General features: G+C 46.3%; 1 protein-coding gene across 2 annotated transcripts in view; it reads left to right on the top strand.

The window, feature by feature from the left end:
* The window catches only part of EIF2 (eukaryotic translation initiation factor 2), a 36,965-nt gene extending 15,538 nt beyond the window's left edge, over nucleotides 1-21,427 (top strand). For both annotated transcript variants that reach the window (XM_086511130.1, XM_086511131.1), the window contains exons 3-8: nucleotides 19,976-20,055; nucleotides 20,124-20,353; nucleotides 20,438-20,559; nucleotides 20,647-20,760; nucleotides 20,841-20,935; nucleotides 21,093-21,427. In XM_086511130.1, the coding sequence (XP_086367256.1) occupies nucleotides 19,976-20,055; nucleotides 20,124-20,353; nucleotides 20,438-20,559; nucleotides 20,647-20,760; nucleotides 20,841-20,930 (636 nt within the window). In that variant the 3' untranslated portion in view covers nucleotides 20,931-20,935; nucleotides 21,093-21,427. The remainder of the gene's footprint in view (nucleotides 1-19,975; nucleotides 20,056-20,123; nucleotides 20,354-20,437; nucleotides 20,560-20,646; nucleotides 20,761-20,840; nucleotides 20,936-21,092) is intronic.
* The last annotated feature ends 231 nt before the right edge of the window (nucleotides 21,428-21,658 follow it).

Genomic DNA, 21,658 nt, shown 5'->3' with positions numbered 1-21,658 from the left:
TCTGGTCTGTCAGCCATAATTGCAATTTCCTGTGTCTGGTCTATGATCCCCTGTGTATTCAAGCCCAAACTGACCAAGGCTCACTTCTATGGGAAAAAGTGATTTAATCCCGGGGATGGAAGCATGAAACCGGCCTGTTCAATCCAAAAAGGGTGGTAGACTTTACTTCAAACCTTGATTTAGCTTTCACCCATTATTAGTCGTCTATTCTACCTGTACTTTCAAGACACAACACGGGGGAAAGGGATATAGGCTGCTAGAATGCACCTGTATGAGAAGACCGACACCGGATTGGCCCCTAACTTAGGCGCCCCTTTCGGTATTTCTTTATTGTTTAACAGAGGGAATAAACGCTGTGGTTCCCTAGAAGCTGCCTCGTACAAGCTTGGCTGAATTTCAACTGTTCCGGCCCGATTTCGGCAGCATAAATGTACTAGGACCCTTCACAGTCAGTATTCCCACGCATTGAATGACTTTCCCGACGCATACGGGCACTTTGCAAAACCTGGCGAGAATCTGCAGCACGCTGAATTCTCTGTTTTCAGCCCCGAAAATGCGTCAGATCACCTGTACATCGGTTCCCTCGCGTCCCCGAACCTCCTGGGGGTATTAGGGACCGTTTAGGGCCAAAACCCTAAACCTGCAAAAATACACAGCAGGCTGTAATTCACTGTTTCAGGCTCCGTTTTACGTGCCGGTCGCATCCGTAGCAAGTCCTCGAGCTCCCGCACCTGTAGGGCTACTTGCCCTTTGAATCGGACGAGATTTCTGGTGTGAAACCTCTCCGAATTCACCTGTTCCTGCGGGGGGATTAGCCGTTAGCTAATCCAGTACCTGTGCAAGAGGCTCTTGCCTCGACAATCGCGCATGAACCCACACAATTGTACATTGGTCAATTGAAAAGCCCACTAGAGAGGCATAACATACTGCCATAGGGGAGAGAGAGGGCAGTGCGTAGTGTGCAGGGCATCACTCCTGGCACCGCACTGTACATAGGAGGGAAAGCAAGCACTCCATAGCTCTTAACTTGTGACAGGAAACTTGAAAATGAGCTCACAGCTGAAAATCACGTTTTTGCCTTCTCTATAAGTAGTAAACTGGCCTCAAAGTGCCAAGTGTCACTCATTTGTGCATTTTCCCACTTTAGACCCTCGGGTCTAAAAATATCTCACCTGCAGCCTCAGTTGACTTGGCCACAGAGTAACAAAATGATCCCCATGTCAAACTGCACGTAATGACGCGAAGACATTTTCAGGTCCCAAAATAGTAGTTCCCTAAATTTTAGGAGATGCTGCCATTGTATCTTTCTAGGTCATCTGACCCCCTTTGTACACTGCAGCCACACCCATAACTGAAATGTAGCCTCTGTAGCAAAGGATTCCACTTTGGCTAGTCAATGATCCCAGTTTGGCTAACCATAGTCCTTGTCCAACCTTAGTGCTCTCTTGCCCTCATGCCTGGACTCCCTCTGGACAGTTCCACACTAGCTATGCAATGCAGGGCAGTTAGATTTCCTGAGGGGTGTTTCCAAAAAGTGAAAGTAAATAAATAATAAGAAAGAAATCAACAAAAAAGATAGATAGTAGTCACACGCTGGTGACAGATGCTCTGAACAGAGTTACCTCTGGAGACTGTGGGCTTGGAAGAGCTGTCCATTGACACGAGTGCAATGGGATCCTGGAGAGTGGCTTTGGAGGGACCCTTTCTGCTCTGCAGACCACCCAGGTGTCCTTTCTTTCAGTACACTGTTCGACAGGGACGTCACATACTGGCAGCACAGAGAGAGGCTCGCCCTGTTGCAGCATCTCATTGGCAGGAGGAGGGTCTCGTAGCTGAGTTCTTGGCAGCTTTTTGGGAGAGGTTGTGGGACTTCAGACAGCCGAGACGAGTCACTTTGTTCCAGTGGCTGGTCGCACACAGAGCTACAACAGTTGGGAGCTGGCTTGACATAGTGGTCTCTCGGCCGCATGTGCAGCTTGTGCAATGTGACCATCTTGTGGAGAGTCAGCGTCACTGTCTTTGGAACTGTTCTTTGGCACAATAGGTGTGGCCACTGGCTTCGTGTTCTTCGGCTGATGCCAGCTCTTTCCACAGCTCGACAATACACTTGGGGGGCAGCTGCTTGGTCCACTCTCACGGGCCCGACCCTCCAGTTTGAGCTTTCACCAGCAGGATGATAGTGATGCAAAGGGGTCGACCTACACTTCAGCCTGCCACAGAGCTTACTCCACAGGAGTGGTGCAGTGAGAGAGAGGAGTGCTGGGAGCTCATCAGTGGCTTGACACTCTGGTTCATCTGGCGGGCCCGTTGCTTCCGCATCTTCGAGGCTCGACCTATACCACTAGCAGAGACTGTTCGGGATCTTTGGTTAGAGCTGATCCATACTCTCAGAGGATAGCTCGAGAGACTCCATCGCAACTCCGACCGCATGCGGGAGCGCAAAGAGGCTTTCTTTCGATTCTTGCGTCCTGGGCCTTTCTTCACCATGGTCCAGGGTGTACTCAGATGGCATTACCGTCCACCTGTGTGGCTTTTCCCTCCTCCCATGTCTTGATTTAGCCTCATTGTACATATGCTGTTTTTTCATTGGGAGAGTGTAACCGGCCCGTAGGGCGGTAGGCGTTGGCTTTCACCCGAAATTCTTTACTTTATACACACACACAGAGCACTTTGCAAAGAGAACCTGTAATGGGAATTAACACTTCAACTCACACACGGCTCAGAAGCTAGAATGCTCCGAGCAGACGCCGACAACCTGTAGGCCCCAAAATTGGCGCCCCTTTCGGTATTTCTTTATTCTTTAGGAGGGTAAATTACAAGGTAAGGTCCTGGGAATCCTTCACGTGTATCCACCTAGATACCATTTGATTTGGCCAAATTTCGGCAGCATAACAGCCCCAAAACTTGCGCGAAACCAATTCCCCTGCTGGAACTCGCTTGCACTGGCGTATACCCTCTGATTCCTGTCCAAAAACAGTAAATTCAGCATGCTGTATTTACTGGTTTTTGCCCTGTTTTCAGCCCCAAACAGTCCCCTAACTGTCCTTTGCCAGTGGGGCACGATTCCCAATGATCCTGGCGTCCGTATGGTTGAAAAACAGTGAATTTACAGCGCATACACAGCGCTGATTTTGCACCTGTACGGTGAGGTTATGACCCTCACCAGTGCCTGCTTTGGAGCAGCAGTTAGCTACCCCTGTTCCTGCTCAAGGAGGCTCTTGCCTCAGCACAAAAGCATGAACCCACACAACTGTACATCAGTCAAATGAGTAGCCCTCTTGTGGGGCATCACATAACTGCACGTAGGGGAGAGAGAGAGCAGTGTGTAGTGTGCAGGGCATCACTCCTAGCACCACACTGTACATGAGAGGGAAAGAAAGCACTCCATAGCTCTTAACCTGTGACAGGTTGCAAATGAGGCTTCTCCCAGCTTAAAAATCAGCGCCCATTTTTCTGGAAGAGGCAAGTCCCTGAAAATGTGACACTTGGCGCATTTACAAGCATTTTCCCGTTTCGGGTTCGCCGCTTAAAAATATCCCAACCGACGCGTCAGTTGACTTCACGGCAGAGTTATAAAGTGTTCCCCTAGTCATACCGAAGGTAATGACGCGAACACATTTCACGGCCCAAAATAACAGTTCCCTAAATTTTAGGAGATGCTTCCGTTGGGCTCCCACTGGTCTTCTGACCAGCTATCCTCATTGGGACCGCATCCAAAAATGCAATGTGGCCCAACTTTGGCATACTTTTTGTTGGAAGTCCCACCTTGACTTTACGCCTTAATTGAGTTCACTTCCTAGCATCCACCAACTTGCTAAGTGCGACGGGGGGACCTATATGATCTTGCTCTGAGCCTAGACATCCTCTTACCATACGAATTCCAGTGCCGACCACTTCCCGTCTGCGGGTGAATCTACCGTTCACATTGGCCATACAATGTCCGACCGTTTGCTACTTCAAAAAGAGGGTCTTAAACAAATAAAATAAACCCCATTGGAAAGAAACCAACAACCAAGGTTAGCAGTTGCCACATCTCTGTGACATGGTTAATAACTGCCACGTCCTCGTGACATACCCCCCTCTTGAAATCGCAAACGTCCTCGATTGCATACCATAAATACACGCCACTGATGATCTTGTGCTATTAACACTCTTTTATCATCGCATGTATCCGCAAGAAAGGTCGTAACATACATAGATACAAATGACTTAATGAGGCCTTCATACTTTTGCCATTTCCATCTATGGCATTGAATTCATATGTACATTTGATGTACTAGCTCTATCATTACCCCTCCTTTGCACACGTTGGGTTGGGGCATAAGTAGGCTGTAACCCAAAGGCTTCAAGGTAAAGCTGCAATACATTTGGTGACTCTGACAGTTCATGCTCTTCCATCCACTTTGCATCCATAGGCGGATAGTTCTTGAACTTCACCAAATAGCGTCTTGCAACTTGTCCTTTAACTTTTCTGTCCTTATGTGCCAAAACTTGCTCAGGTACCAAGATCTCATCAAGTTCTTCAACTTCTGGCTGATCCTCAACTGGCATATCTTCTGGCACATCACCCACGAAGGGTCTTAGAAGACTCACATGAAACGCATTATGAATCTTCCATGCATCAGGCAATTTCAGCCTGTAAGCCACATCGCTGATCTTGTCAAGCACTTGAAAAGGCCCATAGTAACGCATGCGAAGCTTAGGAAACAGCCGTTCCTTGCCCTTCATCTTCTTTAACCTTGCCTTTTCGAACCTTAAGAGAACCCAATCACCAGGTGATAGTAGCAATTCACGACGGTGACGATCAGCAGCCTTTTTCTGTTTTGCCTGAGTCTTCTCCAAGGCAACTTTAATCTTCTTATACATCTCATCCATGTTCTCAACATATCGATCTGCCTCAAAGATCTTGTCCTTTGTGTGCAAAATGGGAGGAACCTTTTTGCCGCCTTCAACAATTTCAAAAGGTGCTTTGCCAGTAGACGAATGCACCGTATTATTGTACGCATACTCAAGCATAGGCAAATACTGTTCCCACTTGCCCTTATTATCTGACACATAGCATTTCAGCAGATCTAAGACAGTAGAATTAGCCTCTTCTGACTGTCCATCAGTTTGTGGATGAAACGAAGACGAGAACTTGAGCGTAGTACCCATGTTCTCAAACAATCCTCTCCAGAACAAACTGGTCATGCGAGGATCACGATCACTGATAATCGATTGTGGCATACCATGGTACTTAAACACATTGTACATGAACAAGCGTGCCATCTGATCAGATTTTATCTTCTTCCTGACAGGGTTAAAATGGGCCTGCTTGCTGAACCTGCAGATAATGGTCCATATACCATCATTCCCTGTTGGCGTTGCCTTTCTGGTCTTCTTTATCCTCTGAGTCAGCTGGCCTTTTCCTTTGTGGACAATTGATAGAAAAGTGACCAGGCTGCTCACATATAAAGCATTTGTTCTCAGCCATTAGGACCTTCTTTTCCTCGAGCGACTTGCGCACAAAAGGCTTCCTTTTCTGTTTCTTTGCCTGCGCTCCAGAAGTCCCAGCTGAATCCTTGTCTTTGGTGGCCTGTTCAGACCCCTGTGACGCATCAGGAGCCGTCTTCACAAAGGGCTTCTTCGCTGAATTTTTCTTTTGCTGCCCTCCTTTATCACTGCTCGGAAATCCACTGTCCTCTCCTTTCAACAGGGCAAGACCAGTGTTCGCAACTTCCATAAGATGAGTAAGGGTAGCCACTCTATTCTTTGTACAGTAATCGCGAAGCCCTTTAGGCAACCCACAACAATACTTCTCTATCTGCTCTGTCAGTGGCACAAATCTGTAGGAGGTCACTGAGAGTAATGCTTTACAAAACCTCCTATTGTACTCCAGCAAGCTCTTGCACGAAGCTGCCGTAAGCTGGTGCCAATCTGTCAAGACATCGGCTTCAAATTCATTTGATAGCCAAGCAGATGCAAACATTTGCTTGAAGTAAACCCAAGTGGCGGGTGCCTGTCCTTGCATTAACAATGTTGTCCACCATGTCAGCGCATTGTCCTTTAAGAAAGTGGCAGCTTTCCTAACCTTCGAGGCCTCTGTAAAATTCCCTCCCGCATAAGCTGTATCAAACTGCTGGAGGAAAGTGAGTGCCTTTGTCTTGTCCTCGAAACCACTGAAGGTCCTTTACTGCTGCACCACCTTCTTTGTAAGCCTTCGGCTTCTCTAGTGCCCCCAAGTTGTCATACGGAATGGTCTGCAACATGGGCACTGTACTAGGCATGATCGGGACGTGTTGGCCATTCACATTTTGCGTCAGAGGTGCAATATCTGGCTGCTGTCTAGAAAAACCAGCCATGCCAAAATGACCCTGTGGCACCCCAAACTGGCCCTGGTTGCCGTGGAAACCTTGCTGCATGCCGATAGTACCATACATGGGGTTTGGCATGATGCCTTGCATACCCCCGAACACTGTTCCTGGCATGTACGGCTGACTTCCAGACGCATAACCAGCCATACTTTGAAACACTGATCCACCCCCGAAATACCCAGGATGTACCGTGGGTGGTGGAAAAACTGAGTGCATAGCCTGGTATCCAGCTGTCACCAGCGTGTGACTACTATCTATCCTTTTTGTTGATTTCTTTCTTATTATCTATTTACTTTCACTTTTTGGAAACACCCCTCGGGAAATCTAACTGCCCTGCATTGCATAGCTAGTGTGGAACTGTCCAGAGGGAGTCCAGGCCTGAGGGCAAGAGAGCACTAAGGTTGGACAAGGACTATGGTTAGCCAAGTGGGGTCATTGACTAGCCAAAGTGGAATCCTTTGCTACAGAGGCTACATTTCAGTTCTGGATGTGGCCGCAGTGTACAAAGAGGGTCGGATGACCTAGAAAGATACAATGGCAGCATCTCCTAAAATTTAGGGAACTGCTATTTTGGGACCTGAAAATGTCTTCGCGTCATTACGTGCAGTTTGACATGGGGATCATTTTGTTACTCTGTGGCCAAGTCAACAGAGGCTGCAGGTGAGATATTTTTAGACCCGAGGGTCTAAAGCGGGAAAATGCACAAATGAGTGACACTTGGCACTCTGAGGCCAGTTTACTACTTATAGAGAAGGCAAAAACGTGATTTATAGCTGGGAGGCTCATTTTGCAAGTCTCTGTCACAGGTTAAGAGCTATGGAGTGCTTGCTTTCCCTCTTATGCACAGTGCGGTGCCAGGAGTGATGCCCTGCACGCTACGCACTGCCCTCTCTCTCCCCTTTGGCAGTATGTTATGCCCCTCTAGTGGGCTCTTCATTTGACCAATGTACAGTTGTGTGGGTTCATGCGCGATTGCCGAGGCAAGAGCCTCTTGCACAGGTACTGGATTAGCTAGCGGCTAATCCCCCCGCAGGTACAGGTGAATTCGGAGAGGTTTCACGCCAGAAATCTCGTCCGATTCAAAGGGCAAGTAGCCCTACAGGTGCGGGAGCTCGAGGACTTGCTAGGGATGCGACCGGCACGCGGAACGGAGCCCGAAACAGTGAATTACAGCCTGCTGTGTATTTTTGCAGGTTTAGGGTTTTGGCCCTAAACGGACCCTAATACCCCCAGGAGGTTCGGGGACGCAAGGGGACCGCTGTACAGGCGATCTGGCGCATTTTCAGGGCTGAAAACAGAGAATTCAGCGTGCTGCAGATTCTCGCCAGGTTTTGCAAAGTGCCCGTATGCGTCGGGAAAGTCATTCAATGCGTGGGAATACTGACCGTGAAGGGTTCTAGTACAGTTATGCTGCCGAAATCAGGCTGGAACAGTGGAAATTCAGCCGAGTTTGTGCGGGGCAGCTTGTAGGGAACCACAACGTTTATTCCCTCTTTTGAACAATAAAGAAATACCGAAAGGGGCGCCTAAGTTAGGGGCCAATCTGGTGTCCGTCTACTCATACAGGTGCAATCTAGCAGCCTGTATCCCTCTCCCCTTTGTTGTGTCTTGAAAGTACAGGTAAAATAGACGACTAATAATGGGTGAAAGCTAAATCAAGGTTTGAAGTAAAGTCTACCGCCCTTTTTGGATTGAACAGGCCGGTTTCATGGTTCCATCGACGGGATTAAATCACTTTTTCCCATAGAAGTGAGCCTTGGTCAGTTTTCGGCTTGAAGACACAGGGGATCATAGACGAGACACAGGGAATTGTAATTATGGCTGACAGACCAGATGATGTGACTGAAGAGGTTTCCTCTTCACAGGGTCAACAGACACATGAAGTGGGTGAGTCCTCAAGACCACCACAGACTGATGATGATATATTCAGGACCCAGTTGGCTACTGCTGTGGCTATGTTCACACAAGTAATGCAGAACCCAAGGTTTTTAGCCTTTCTGCAACCTCCTGTTCCGTCTCAGCAAGTTGGGTCACTGGATCATATTCAAAAGCCTGTTAAGGCTCGAACACAGGTGATTCATACCGCACAGTCAATGGAAACACCTGTACACTTGACGGAGAACATGCAGTCTCCACAACGTATGCCTAAGGTGCAAGAACAGGTGGCTGAGATGCCAGTTTTTCAAGCTGTACCAATTCAGCCCGCCACCTTTCAGCAGCCTATAGCTGGTTCTAATGGGCAGGGAAGCAACTTACAGGCTATGCAACAGGTCTTCCCACCACCTTCAGTACACCCTGGCTATTTTGGAGGTGGATCCGTATTCCAAAGCATGGCTGGTCATGCACCTGGAAATCAGTTTTATACGCCAGGAACAGTGTTTGCGGGTGCTCAAACGATGATGCCTAACCCCATGTACAGTGTCATGGGTATGCAACCAGGGTTTCAAAGCACTCAGGGACAATTTGGGATGCCACAAGCAAATTTTGGCATGGCTGGAATTACAAATCAGCAGCCAAATATGGCATTTCCAGGTCAAGTTAATAGCGGCCAAGGAACACAGATGAACCTTAATAGTGTTCCCATGTTTCAGTCACTTCCATATGACAATTTAACGCCGCTGGAGAGGCCAACTCCGTACAAAGAAGGTGGCAAAGGAGTGTCATTCACGACCTTTACAGGGTTTGATGACAGGAAGAAGGCTCTTTCATTCCTCCAGCAGTTTGACAAGGCCTATGCAGGGGGAAACTTTACAGAGGCTTCAAAGGTCCGCAAGGCAGCCACTTTCTTGACAGGGAATGCGGGACAATGGTGGACAACTTTATTGCTTCAAGGGCAAGCTCCGTCCACATGGATTTACTTCAAGCAGATTTTTGCAGCAGCTTGGTTATCTGATGATTTCGAAGCAGATGTCATGACAGAATGGCACCAGCTTAATGCTGCCACTTGCAGAAATCTGGATGATTACAATCGGAAGTTTTGGAAAGCTCTACTTCCAGTAACTTCCTATAGGTTTGTGCCATTGACAGAACAGATAGAAAAATACTGTTGTGGCCTACCCAAAGGATTGAGAAAATACTGCACAAAGACCAAAGTCACTACTTTGACGCAGCTCATCGAGGTAGCAAACACTGGCAATGGTTTGCTCAAGGGAGAAGATTGTGAATTTAACACTGGCGTCAAGGCAGGATCAGGCAAGAAAAATTCAGCCAAGAAGCACGTTCCCAATGGGGCTCCTAAAGGGACTCAGGAGTCAGCCAACGCAGGGAAAGACAAAGCTACGGCTGAATCAGAAAAAGGACCAGCAAAGAAATGGAAAAGACGTTTTCCTCGCAAGTCAGAAGAGCAAAAGAAGGTCCTGAGGACAGAGAACAAATGCTTTATATGTGAGCAGCCTGGCCACATTGCTTACAACTGTCCTACAAAGAAAACGCCAGCTGATTCTGAAGACAAGGAAGACAAGAAAGGAAAGAAGCCCATGGCTGGTCTAGTGCCAGATATGGTGGGCGACAAGCCAAATTCAGATGCAAGTGAGCTTTGCAGAGCATGGGGAAAGGTCAGGGATCAAACAGTGCTTATCTTCTTTGATCCAGGTGCCAAAGCCAACTTCATTTCCCCAGAATTGGCTTCAAAGTTGGGAATCAGACCTGAAGAGATGGGGTATACAGCAGAGGCAGGTTTGGCATGTCCTGGCCATACAGAGGCTGTGACACCCATCATTGGAAAGTTGCGTCTACATATCCAGTCCTATGTAGATGCTGAAGAATTTTACATCATGCCACTGGACGGATGTGATGTGTTGTTAGGTATTCCTTGGTTGTTTCGTGTACAGGGAATCCTGGATGCCTACAACAAAAAGATCACTGTACAGAGCAGGGGAAAGACTCATATTCTGGATGTAAAGCTTAAAGGGGAGTCTATTCCTACTGTATCAGCTTCTGCTATTACTTCTGTAATGAAAAAGCATCTTTCTGCGTACTTGGTTTTTGCACGTGAAGTGTCAGATTGTGATGAATCAAATTTATCTGTGCTAGATAAAGAAAGGTCAATGTTTTTACAACAGTATAGTGACTGTTTTTCCGATTCATTACCGTCTCAATTACCGCCAGAGAGACCCGAGGACCATGCGATAGATTTGGTGCCAGGCTGTAGCCCACCAAATAAGCCTCCGTACAGGGTTAGTGCGGCTCAGCAGAAAGAGATAATGGGCCAAGTACAGGAGCTGTTAGAAAAAGGGCTGATTCAGCCCAGTTCATCTCCATTCTGTTCTCCAGTATTGTTGGTGCAGAAAAAAGATGGCTCATGGCGTATGTGCATCGACTACCGTGCACTGAACAAGAATACCATCAAGAATAGGTTCCCTATACCTAGAATTGATGATATTATGGACAAATTAGAAGGAGCAGCTATGTTTAGCAGGATAGATCTAAAGAGTGGGTATCATCAGATCCGCATTAGATCAGAGGATGTGCACAAGACTGCTTTTAGAACAACGTTTGGCCTTTACGAATTTTTAGTGATGCCCTTTGGTCTCACAAATGCTCCTGCTACGTTTAATAGGATGATGGACAGAATTTTCCGTCCACACCAGCAGTTTGTTGGTACGTTCTTTGATGACATGATAGTCTACTCAAAGAATGAAGAGGAGCATAGGCATCACTTGGCCATTGTGTTCAAAGAGCTACGCAGTCATAGGTTGCTCATCAATGCAAAGAAAAGTGAGTTTTTTCTGGAAGAGATTCACTTTCTGGGACACATTGTCTCAAAGGATGGTGTCAGAATGGATCCTGCAAAAGTTGAAGCGATCAAGTCATGGCCAAATTTGAAGACGGTGCATGATGTCCGAAGCTTTTTGGGACTATGCTCCTATTACAGAAGGTTTATTCGAAATTTCGCTGAGATTGCTTCACCTTTACATGCTCTTCAAAAGAAGGCAGTCACCTTTAGATGGACACAGAAAGAGATTTCAGCTTTTAATCTCTTAAAGGAAAAGATGACTTCAGATCCAGTCATTGTGTTGCCAGATCTTAGGAAGTCATTTGTGGTCCAGTGTGATGCCTGCGGTAGTAGCATTGGTGCAGTGCTAATGCAAGATGGCAGGGTAGTAGCCTATGAGAGCAGAATTTTGCAAGGGCCAGAGATGACCATGCAGGTCTATGAGAAAGAGTTACTGGCTGTGATTCATGCGCTCTTAAGTTGGAAACACTACCTGCTAGGTGCAGATTTCGTTGTCCAAACGGACCATCAGACCTTGCGATACTTCTTGACACAGACAAAGTTATCTGAGAAGCATATGCGATGGGCAAATATCTTGTCCATGTTCCATTTTCAGATTGTGCATGTGGAAGGCAAGAAGAACGTTGTGGCTGATGCCTTGTCAAGAAAGCCACAAATTTCAGCTGTGTCGATTCCTTATCATCATGAACTTGATGATATGAGAGAACAGTATGCAAATGATGAAGATTTTGCAAGGGTCTTCGAGCAACTAATGGATGGACAACATCATGAACACTATCTTCTTAAAGATGGGTTCATGATGATGCATGGCAGATTGTGTGTCACAAAGCCATTGCGACGCAAAGTTATGGAAGAGAGTCATGTCCCACCGTATGCAGGGCATCGTGGTATCGATGCTACAGTTAAAGCGGTAGAGACATTCTTCTATTGGCCTACATTGAGAAGGGATGTGGATGCCTTTGTGCGAGAATGCCTAATATGCCAAAAGGTCAAGTTTGACAGGCAAAAGGCACCAGGGTTATTGCAACCACTACCTATTCCAGATAAACCATGGGAAAGTATTGCTATGGATTTTATCTTTGATCTTCCAAGAACGCAGACAGGAAATGATGGTATTTGGACCATTATTTGCAGATTCAGCAAACAGGCTCATTTTATTCCTGTCAGGAAGAAGATAAAGCCAGATCAGATGGCACGCTTGTTTATGAGCAATATTTTCAAGTATCATGGCATGCCACAGTCGATTATTAGCGACCGTGATCCACGCATGACTAGTTTGTTCTGGAAAGGCTTGTTTGAGAATATGGGTACCACGCTCAAATTCTCTTCGTCATTTCATCCTCAAACAGATGGACAGTCAGAAGAGGCAAATTCTACTGTCCTAGATCTGCTGAAGTGCTATGTGTCAGAGCATAAAGGAAAGTGGGAGCAGTATTTGCCATTGGTGGAGTATGCATACAATAATACAGTGCATTCATCAACTGGCAAGGCACCTTTTGAGATAGTTGAAGGTGGCAAGAAAGTTCCTCCCATACTGCATACAAAGGACAAGATATTTGAAGCAGATAAGTATGTTCAAGACATGGATGAAATGTACAAGAAGGTCAAAGTGGCCTTAGAAAGGACTCAGGCAAAGCAAAAGAAAGCAGCTGATCGTCACCGTCGTGAAGTGGTATATTCACTTGGTGATTGGGTGCTTTTACGCTTTGAAAAGGCAAGGTTAAAGAAGATGAAGGGCAAGGAAAGAGTGTTTCCAAAGCTCAGCATGCGTTACTATGGGCCTTTTCAAGTGTGCGACATAATCAGTGATGTTGCATATAGGCTGAAATTGCCTGACAGTTGGAAGATTCACAATGCGTTTCATGTGAGTCTTCTCAGACCCTATGTGGGTGATGTGCCAGAAGATATGCCAGCTGAAGATCAGCCGGAAGTCGAGGAACTTGACGAGATCTTGCTCCCTGAACAGATTTTGGCACACAAAGAAAGGAAAGTGAAAAGCAAGGTTGCTAGGCGTTACTTGGTAAAGTTTAAAAACTATCCACCAATGGATGCTAAGTGGATGGAAGAAGGTGAACTTGCAGAGTCACCAACTGTGTTATCACTCTACCTGGAAGCCTTCGATTTGCAACCTACCTTGACCCCTTGAGTTTCAAAGCTAAATGGATTGTCAGTGTGACAATGGCTTTTGAAACAAATGATGTACATGGTATTTAAAGTGAACTCAAATCAAATACCTGTTACATGAATGTTAGAGCTGTACAGATTGTCAGTTTGGCAATTGCTCTTATGGAATGTCCAAAAGTTTGGTTAGTGCTATAGAAGTGAGTATTTCTTGTCAGTCTGTCAAGGATACAGTGATTGCTTCTATTAAAGAGTACATGTGTAACTGCATTCTTAAACTGTCGGTTTGGGTATGCTCGAAAGTGTTACGGGATCCAACGTGTACTATAAGACAGTGGCAAAATGTGCAGCTACCATTTTGTCATTGGAAAGTTAGTGACTCAAAGCAATGGCAGAGTGCGAAGCTACCACTATGTCATTGGGACAGGGTTCACACGCAGGCAATACATGAGTCGACGAGGTGTTGAATACACCAGGGTTGACAATGAGCATGTATGTGTCGTATATGTGTCGACATGTGTTGAATACATCAGTGTTGACAGTAAGCATGGACGACATAGATGCAAACGAGGACGTTTGAGATTTCAAGAGGGGGGTATGTCACCAGCGTGTGACTACTATCTATCCTTTTTGTTGATTTCTTTCTTATTATCTATTTACTTTCACTTTTTGGAAACACCCCTCGGGAAATCTAACTGCCCTGCATTGCATAGCTAGTGTGGAACTGTCCAGAGGGAGTCCAGGCATGAGGGCAAGAGAGCACTAAGGTTGGACAAGGACTATGGTTAGCCAAGTGGGGTCATTGACTAGCCAAAGTGGAATCCTTTGCTACAGAGGCTACATTTCAGTTCTGGATGTGGCCGCAGTGTACAAAGAGGGTCGGATGACCTAGAAAGATACAATGGCAGCATCTCCTAAAATTTAGGGAACTGCTATTTTGGGACCTGAAAATGTCTTCGCGTCATTACGTGCAGTTTGACATGGGGATCATTTTGTTACTCTGTGGCCAAGTCAACAGAGGCTGCAGGTGAGATATTTTTAGACCCGAGGGTCTAAAGCGGGAAAATGCACAAATGAGTGACACTTGGCACTCTGAGGCCAGTTTACTACTTATAGAGAAGGCAAAAACGTGATTTATAGCTGGGAGGCTCATTTTGCAAGTCTCTGTCACAGGTTAAGAGCTATGGAGTGCTTGCTTTCCCTCTTATGCACAGTGCGGTGCCAGGAGTGATGCCCTGCACGCTACGCACTGCCCTCTCTCTCCCCTTTGGCAGTATGTTATGCCCCTCTAGTGGGCTCTTCATTTGACCAATGTACAGTTGTGTGGGTTCATGCGCGATTGCCGAGGCAAGAGCCTCTTGCACAGGTACTGGATTAGCTAGCGGCTAATCCCCCCGCAGGTACAGGTGAATTCGGAGAGGTTTCACGCCAGAAATCTCGTCCGATTCAAAGGGCAAGTAGCCCTACAGGTGCGGGAGCTCGAGGACTTGCTAGGGATGCGACCGGCACGCGGAACGGAGCCCGAAACAGTGAATTACAGCCTGCTGTGTATTTTTGCAGGTTTAGGGTTTTGGCCCTAAACGGACCCTAATACCCCCAGGAGGTTCGGGGACGCAAGGGGACCGCTGTACAGGCGATCTGGCGCATTTTCAGGGCTGAAAACAGAGAATTCAGCGTGCTGCAGATTCTCGCCAGGTTTTGCAAAGTGCCCGTATGCGTCGGGAAAGTCATTCAATGCGTGGGAATACTGACCGTGAAGGGTTCTAGTACAGTTATGCTGCCGAAATCAGGTTGGAACAGTGGAAATTCAGCCGAGTTTGTGCGGGGCAGCTTGTAGGGAACCACAACGTTTATTCCCTCTTTTGAACAATAAAGAAATACCGAAAGGGGCGCCTAAGTTAGGGGCCAATCTGGTGTCCGTCTACTCATACAGGTGCAATCTAGCAGCCTGTATCCCTCTCCCCTTTGTTGTGTCTTGAAAGTACAGGTAAAATAGACGACTAATAATGGGTGAAAGCTAAATCAAGGTTTGAAGTAAAGTCTACCGCCCTTTTTGGATTGAACAGGCCGGTTTCACCAGCTCCATGCCCATTCAAGACAGCATGCTGGCTCTGAAAGGTGGCGGGCTGAACTGGCATAACCTGTGGAATAGGCGTTCTAGCCACCTGTTCAAACACGGGAGGAACCTGCTTTGGAGCCCCCGACTCCGCAACATGCGAGTGTTCCCTTTCCTCCTGCGCCTCATGAAGTACCTGGGCTTGAGCTTCAACAAGCTCCGTACGTGGCGTAGGTTGCCTATTTTGCTGTTGCACTGGTGCGCTTGCAAGAATTCCATAAACCTCGGATTCTGCACCAGCTGCGAAAAGACATTCACCGCGGCAACTAACTGAGTCTTAAACGCATCATCCTCAAGTTGCCCTGTCATAAAGCCGTGTACTACTGGAGGGACATTGACGTTGACAGGAGGTATAGACTGACGTGGCCGTGAGCTCTCGCCAATCTCAAAAACCATAGGAATCTCCTGCCTGTCCTTTGGAGAGGAACCCTCTTCCATAATTCCCTTCCCCTTGTCGGCCATAGTGTAATCCCCGCGTTCTTGCACTGTGTGTCTTTACCCTGAACAATCCAGGCTCACTCTTTGAGGAAAAAGTGATTGATGTCCCGGCAATGGAACCATGTAACCGGCCCGTAGGGCGGTAGGCGTTGGCTTTCACCCGAAATTCTTTACTTTATACACACACACAGAGCACTTTGCAAAGAGAACTTGTAATGGGAATTAACACTTCAACTCACACACGGCTCGGAAGCTAGAATGCTCCGAGTAGACGCCGACAACCTGTAGGCCCCAAAATTGGCGCCCCTTTCGGTATTTCTTTATTCTTTAGGAGGGTAAATTACAAGGTAAGGTCCTGGGAATCCTTCACGTGTATCCACCTAGATACCATTTGATTTGGCCAAATTTCGGCAGCATAACAGCCCCAAAACTTGCGCGAAACCAATTCCCCTGCTGGAACTCGCTTGCACTGGCGTATACCCTCTGATTCCTGTCCAAAAACAGTAAATTCAGCACGCTGTATTTACTGGTTTTTGCCCTGTTTTCAGCCCCAAACAGTCCCCTAACTGTCCTTTGCCAGTGGGGCACGATTCCCAATGATCCTGGCGTCCGTATGGTTGAAAAACAGTGAATTTACAGCGCATACACAGCGCTGATTTTGCACCTGTACGGTGAGGTTATGACCCTCACCAGTGCCTGCTTTGGAGCAGCAGCTAGCTACCCCTGTTCCTGCTCAAGGAGGCTCTTGCCTCAGCACAAAAGCATGAACCCACACAACTGTACATCAGTCAAATGAGTAGCCCTCTTGTGGGGCATCACATAACTGCACGTAGGGGAGAGAGAGAGCAGTGTGTAGTGTGCAGGGCATCACTCCTAGCACCACACTGTACATGAGAGGGAAAGAAAGCACTCCATAGCTCTTAACCTGTGACAGGTTGCAAATGAGGCTTCTCCCAGCTTAAAAATCAGCGCCCATTTTTCTGGAAGAGGCAAGTCCCGAAAAATGTGACACTTGGCGCATTTACAAGCATTTTCCCGTTTCGGGTTCGCCGCTTAAAAATATCCCAACCGACGCGTCAGTTGACTTCGCGGCAGAGTTATAAAGTGTTCCCCTAGTCATACCGCAGGTAATGACGCGAACACATTTCACGGCCCAAAATAGCAGTTCCCTAAATTTTAGGAGATGCTTCCGTTGGGCTCCCACTGGTCTTCTGACCATCTATCCTCATTGGGACCGCATCCAAAAATGCAATGTGGCCCAACTGTGGCATACTTTTTGTTGGAAGTCCCACCTTGACTTTACGCCTTAATTGAGTTCACTTCCTAGCATCCACCAACTTGCTAAGTGCGACGGGGGGACCTATATGATCTTGCTCTGAGCCTAGACATCCTCTTACCATACGAATTCCAGTGCCGACCACTTCCCGTCTGCGGGTGAATCTACCGTTCACATTGGCCATACAATGTCCGACAGTTTGCTACTTCAAAAAGAGGGTCTTAAACAAATAAAATAAACCCCATTGGAAAGAAACCAACAACCAAGGTTAGCAGTTGCCACATCTCTGTGACATGGTTAATAACTGCCACGTCCTCGTGACAGAGAGTCTCCCCATCATGATTGTTGTAGCCCTCTCTAGTAGAGGGGTTTGTAGCCCCATGGGTAGTTTCATTAACTAATAGAAGGATCTTTTTCTCGGAATTTTTTTATTATCACAAACAAAGTGGTAAACATTGTGAATGAAGGTGCTGAGACTGAGAGATAGAGAGAGAAGAGAATACGACTCCAGAATGTTGTCAAACCTTCCTCCGAAGGCCCCACTCTCTATGGCGAGAGCGGTCTACTATTGATTGCACAAATCTCTACAATGCTTTGGACTTGCCGACGATGTCGACGACGATGAGGATGACGACGAGACGGGCTGAAAACTGAAACGCTATTGGCTGATATCTGCAAATCTTTATCTGCTGAATTCTGACTCTATGTTGATGATGGCGATGCGACGACGACATTCGCGTTTTTTGCAAACTTCGGTGGATCTGACAGTGCGGCGAGGATCTGTTGCGGGAAGGTGAGATCTACGAGGTTTGGGACTTATACTGCGGGATCTGAGTGCTGCAAATTGAAAATGCTGATGCTTCTGGGGGTTCTGTCGCAAAGGATCTGCAAACGCTGGGCTGATGTGCTGCTCCAAAAACGCTAGGTTTGATTTGGGGGTCTGCTGTAGAAATGCTAGCTATCTGCTGAGTCTGTTGTTGCCGGGTTGACGTGCAAGTTGCAAAACGCTGGTTGGTCTGCAATTGCTGAAAACGTTGGCTGTTCTTGTGGCTGAAAACGCTATGTCTCCTGCCCGGGGGGGGGGGGGGGGGGGGGGTCTTGCTGAGAAGGTGCACTTGTTGGACACAGGTCCTTGTTGCCTCTTTTGCCAGAGAATGCTAGCGCTAGGGTTTCTTAATACTTGCTTGGCTAAATTGCCCCACCCAGTTTCCCAACAAAAGTCACTTAATAATAATAAGTGAAAAATGGCTAAAATAGGGAAAATTGGTCTGTGCATTGTAAAAATGCTCCTGATGGGTTCTGATTGTAACCAGAAGATCATGCTGTGTGCAACTAGAGGATATGCATCTACTTTAGTGTCCGGACATGCAGGTCTGCGAACAGACTCACAAAAGTGCCAGAACACTTCCTAAGCTAGGCTGACTGAACTGAACTGAACCCTAGTCATGAAGTAGCTTGTCCACGTACACATAGGGTTAAATGTGCACGCGACAAGATTCTACCGCGACACCACAAGAATTCACTTCAAGACAGTTCACAGTTCACAATTGATTCAACACTGGCCCGGCGGAGTCCGTGCGTAGAGATGTGGGCCCCAAAGATTGGCGTCCCTTTCTGAATTTCCTTTTGTATTAATCTGCAACTCAGAGTACAAAGGAGTGGGAGGCTCTCACTCTCAGACTCTGCGTCTAGATGCTCTGAGAAGTGGGAGGCGTGCCCACTTATTTATTCATTACAAGGGATGCCAAAAGCAGAGCCCCTAAAAGCTGAAAATTCAAAAGCTTGCAAAAAATAAAGCAATGTCAATTTTCCTGTCACAAGCCCTCTTAGGGAATCAAAGCAATTCCCAAAAGCTCTAGCGTAGCCAGCCTTGCGAAAAGAAAAGCAGCAGGTTTTCGTACGTTGCCTGCCACGTTATCAACCCGCGATTTGTGCCGCTTTTATTGGGCTATTCCGTACAGCAATGCCACATCATCAGTTCAGCGCCAAACCCGGCGGCTGCTGCCAGGTCATTGCCACGTCAGCCTTTCACGGGACTATATGCCAAAAGGAGTGTGTGTGTGTACTGGGCAACCAGCAGCCACGTCACTAGTTTATGACACGGCATGCCCACCGAAGTGTAATATTAAACATTTGACAAAACTCTTGTTCAAACTATTTATGCAAGAGTGTTCCAAAATTAAAAAACCTAATTTAATGGACTCGTTCGAACATGTAGGTCTTGCGAACATGCTTACAAAATTGGTGATACTAATCCTTTTAGGATTCTAGACACTCTTATCTAGGGATGGGTGCAAAATTGGCTGTGAAAGTCGATGAAGCATGTCCACGTGGCACACAAAGCCATGTGCACGTGACATCCCCTCTTGCTTAAGGTGAGGTACCGGTATCGAGCTACACGGCCTCTTTGTATGAGGCTAGCAAATCTAGATAGTTGTTGAAAGCAGCTTCATGTGCCCCTCGATCCTTGAACGTCACGAGCTTGGGTTTATAGTAGCCATTTGGCTGTGTTCTTTAGCACATGTTTCTCGGCATGTTCAGTAGCTTCAGTTAGTTTGAAAGTAAATGTCAGAAAATGTTATTAGTTGCTGTTTTTCATCTCGTCTGCAGGACAGCCTTTCTCGGCATGCTCAGTAGCTTCAGTTAGTTTCAAAGTAAATGCCAGAAAATGTTATTAGTTGCTGTTTTTCACCTCGTCTGCAGGACAGCCTTTTGTCCATGTGTATTTCCAGTCGCATGTTACTTTTGAATAACTGTAAGTAACCTTTTATGCTTTACCACAACCACCATGTACTATCTCCTTGAAAGTATAATCGGGGCTTTTACTGGATGTATCATGGTATGTAGATAGATAATTAAACTATTGTTGATAAGGAAGGTGGATCTTTTGCAAACTTTTTACTATGTATAGTGACACTTGGTCTTTTCCTGGACAGGTTGCAGTGGATATTGAGTATCATCGATCAATGTTTGAGCTACATCAGCGAGTGAATCCCAAAGAAGTGATAGTTGGCTGGTTAGTGCTTTGGTTTGGTAGCATTTCATATGGCTCAATATGAGATCTGACGTCATTATGTCGACCAGGTATTCAACAAGTGCCGGTGTGAGTGTTAGTGATGCTTTAATTCAAGATTTTTACGCAAGGGAAGCAACAAATCCAGTGTACCTGACTGTGGACACTACATTCCAAGATGAAACTGCCAGTATCAGGGCATTTGTGTCCACGGCACTGAATCTTGGAGACCGACAGCTCGCTGCTCAATTTCATGAAATTCAACTAGATCTTCGGATGATTGAGGCGGAGAGGGTTGGATGTAAATATCATCTTGCCTAAACAGTAGCAGTTTATTCGCTTTGTAGAATCTTTATTACATGTACTCAAGACTTTTTTTTGGCAGTTGATGTCTTGAAGAAAACTATAGTGGAGAAACTTCCTGACGATCTTGAAGCTTTGGAAACCTCTATGCTACGGCTGCAGAGCATGATTGACACGGTGTTTAAATATGTTGAAGATGTGATTGTATGTATTCAATTTCAAGTTTAGATCTTGCCTTGATTTTATCAAAGAATACAAAACTCATCCGTTGGCCTTTTCTCTGTATGTTAGGAGGGCAAATTACCTCCGGACAATGCGGTCGGTAGATATCTGGCAGATACAATAGCATCTATTCCAAAGATTTCTCCAGATGCCTTTGATAGGTTGTTCAATGACAGCATACAGGTAATCTTGGCCTCTTGTTGGTGTCTACTAAAGTATTAATTTTCAACTTTGTTGTCTGACTTTTGTCGGCTGTTGTTCAGGATCTCCTCCTTGTCTTGTATCTGGCCAATTTGACAAGAACACAACTATCTTTGGCGAAGAAATTAAATTCTGCAGCCCAGATTTTCTGAAAGTGGTACTTATGTCCAAGCGTCTACTCTGCCTTTGAGAGCCGGTTTTGGCCGCATTGATTTGTGTGGTCTAATATCCCTTATGATCACATGGTTAAGGTCTAGTGATGCTGTTATGATAAATGTTCTGGGTATTCTGACGTGTTTCGTCTTGTCATGCAGACCATTGCTTGCCAATAGGTCACCAGAGCTGAGTTAGCGTGATACCTTCAGCATGAATCATGCTTTCAGTAGGATCTGCCAAAGAGGTTAAAGTAACATGTGGGTGGACCTTTTTTGCTTGAGATTTGTTACTTGGTCCGGGAACCAATTAGTGTACTAAAGACTCTGAATTTGATGACATTCCCTGAGCATTTTGCCCCAAAGGTTTACAGTTTTCATCAATCAGGTTCGTCAAGTAAGAGTTGACAGAATCCCAGCTAGCTATTATAAATGTAACCCTTTTAAAGTTTCTTCTGAGTGAGCATGTGAGTTCATGAGGCTCCTCTTTGTTTTGATTTTTAAGTGTGTATATTTGCGCTGCTGCTATTTCTGGCATTTGTTGTATGTGTCACACTGAATTGTTGGTGTGACAATGACTCCCGGCTTTTCTACAAGATCATGTGTTCTTTTTTTTCTTTTGGCAAGATTCAACACAGAGTAAGCTCTTATTGTTTAAGTGTACAATGAGTATTTTCAATACATTGCCATCTTCGTGAGTTGCATGAGCATGACATAGTTTAGTCTTG

This window comes from Adiantum capillus-veneris, chromosome 4 (genome assembly GCF_014529385.1).
Source record: "Adiantum capillus-veneris isolate H3 chromosome 4, ASM1452938v2, whole genome shotgun sequence".
NCBI classification, from domain to species: Eukaryota; Viridiplantae; Streptophyta; class Polypodiopsida; order Polypodiales; family Pteridaceae; genus Adiantum; species Adiantum capillus-veneris.
This window is presented reverse-complemented; position numbering and strand designations above follow the sequence as displayed.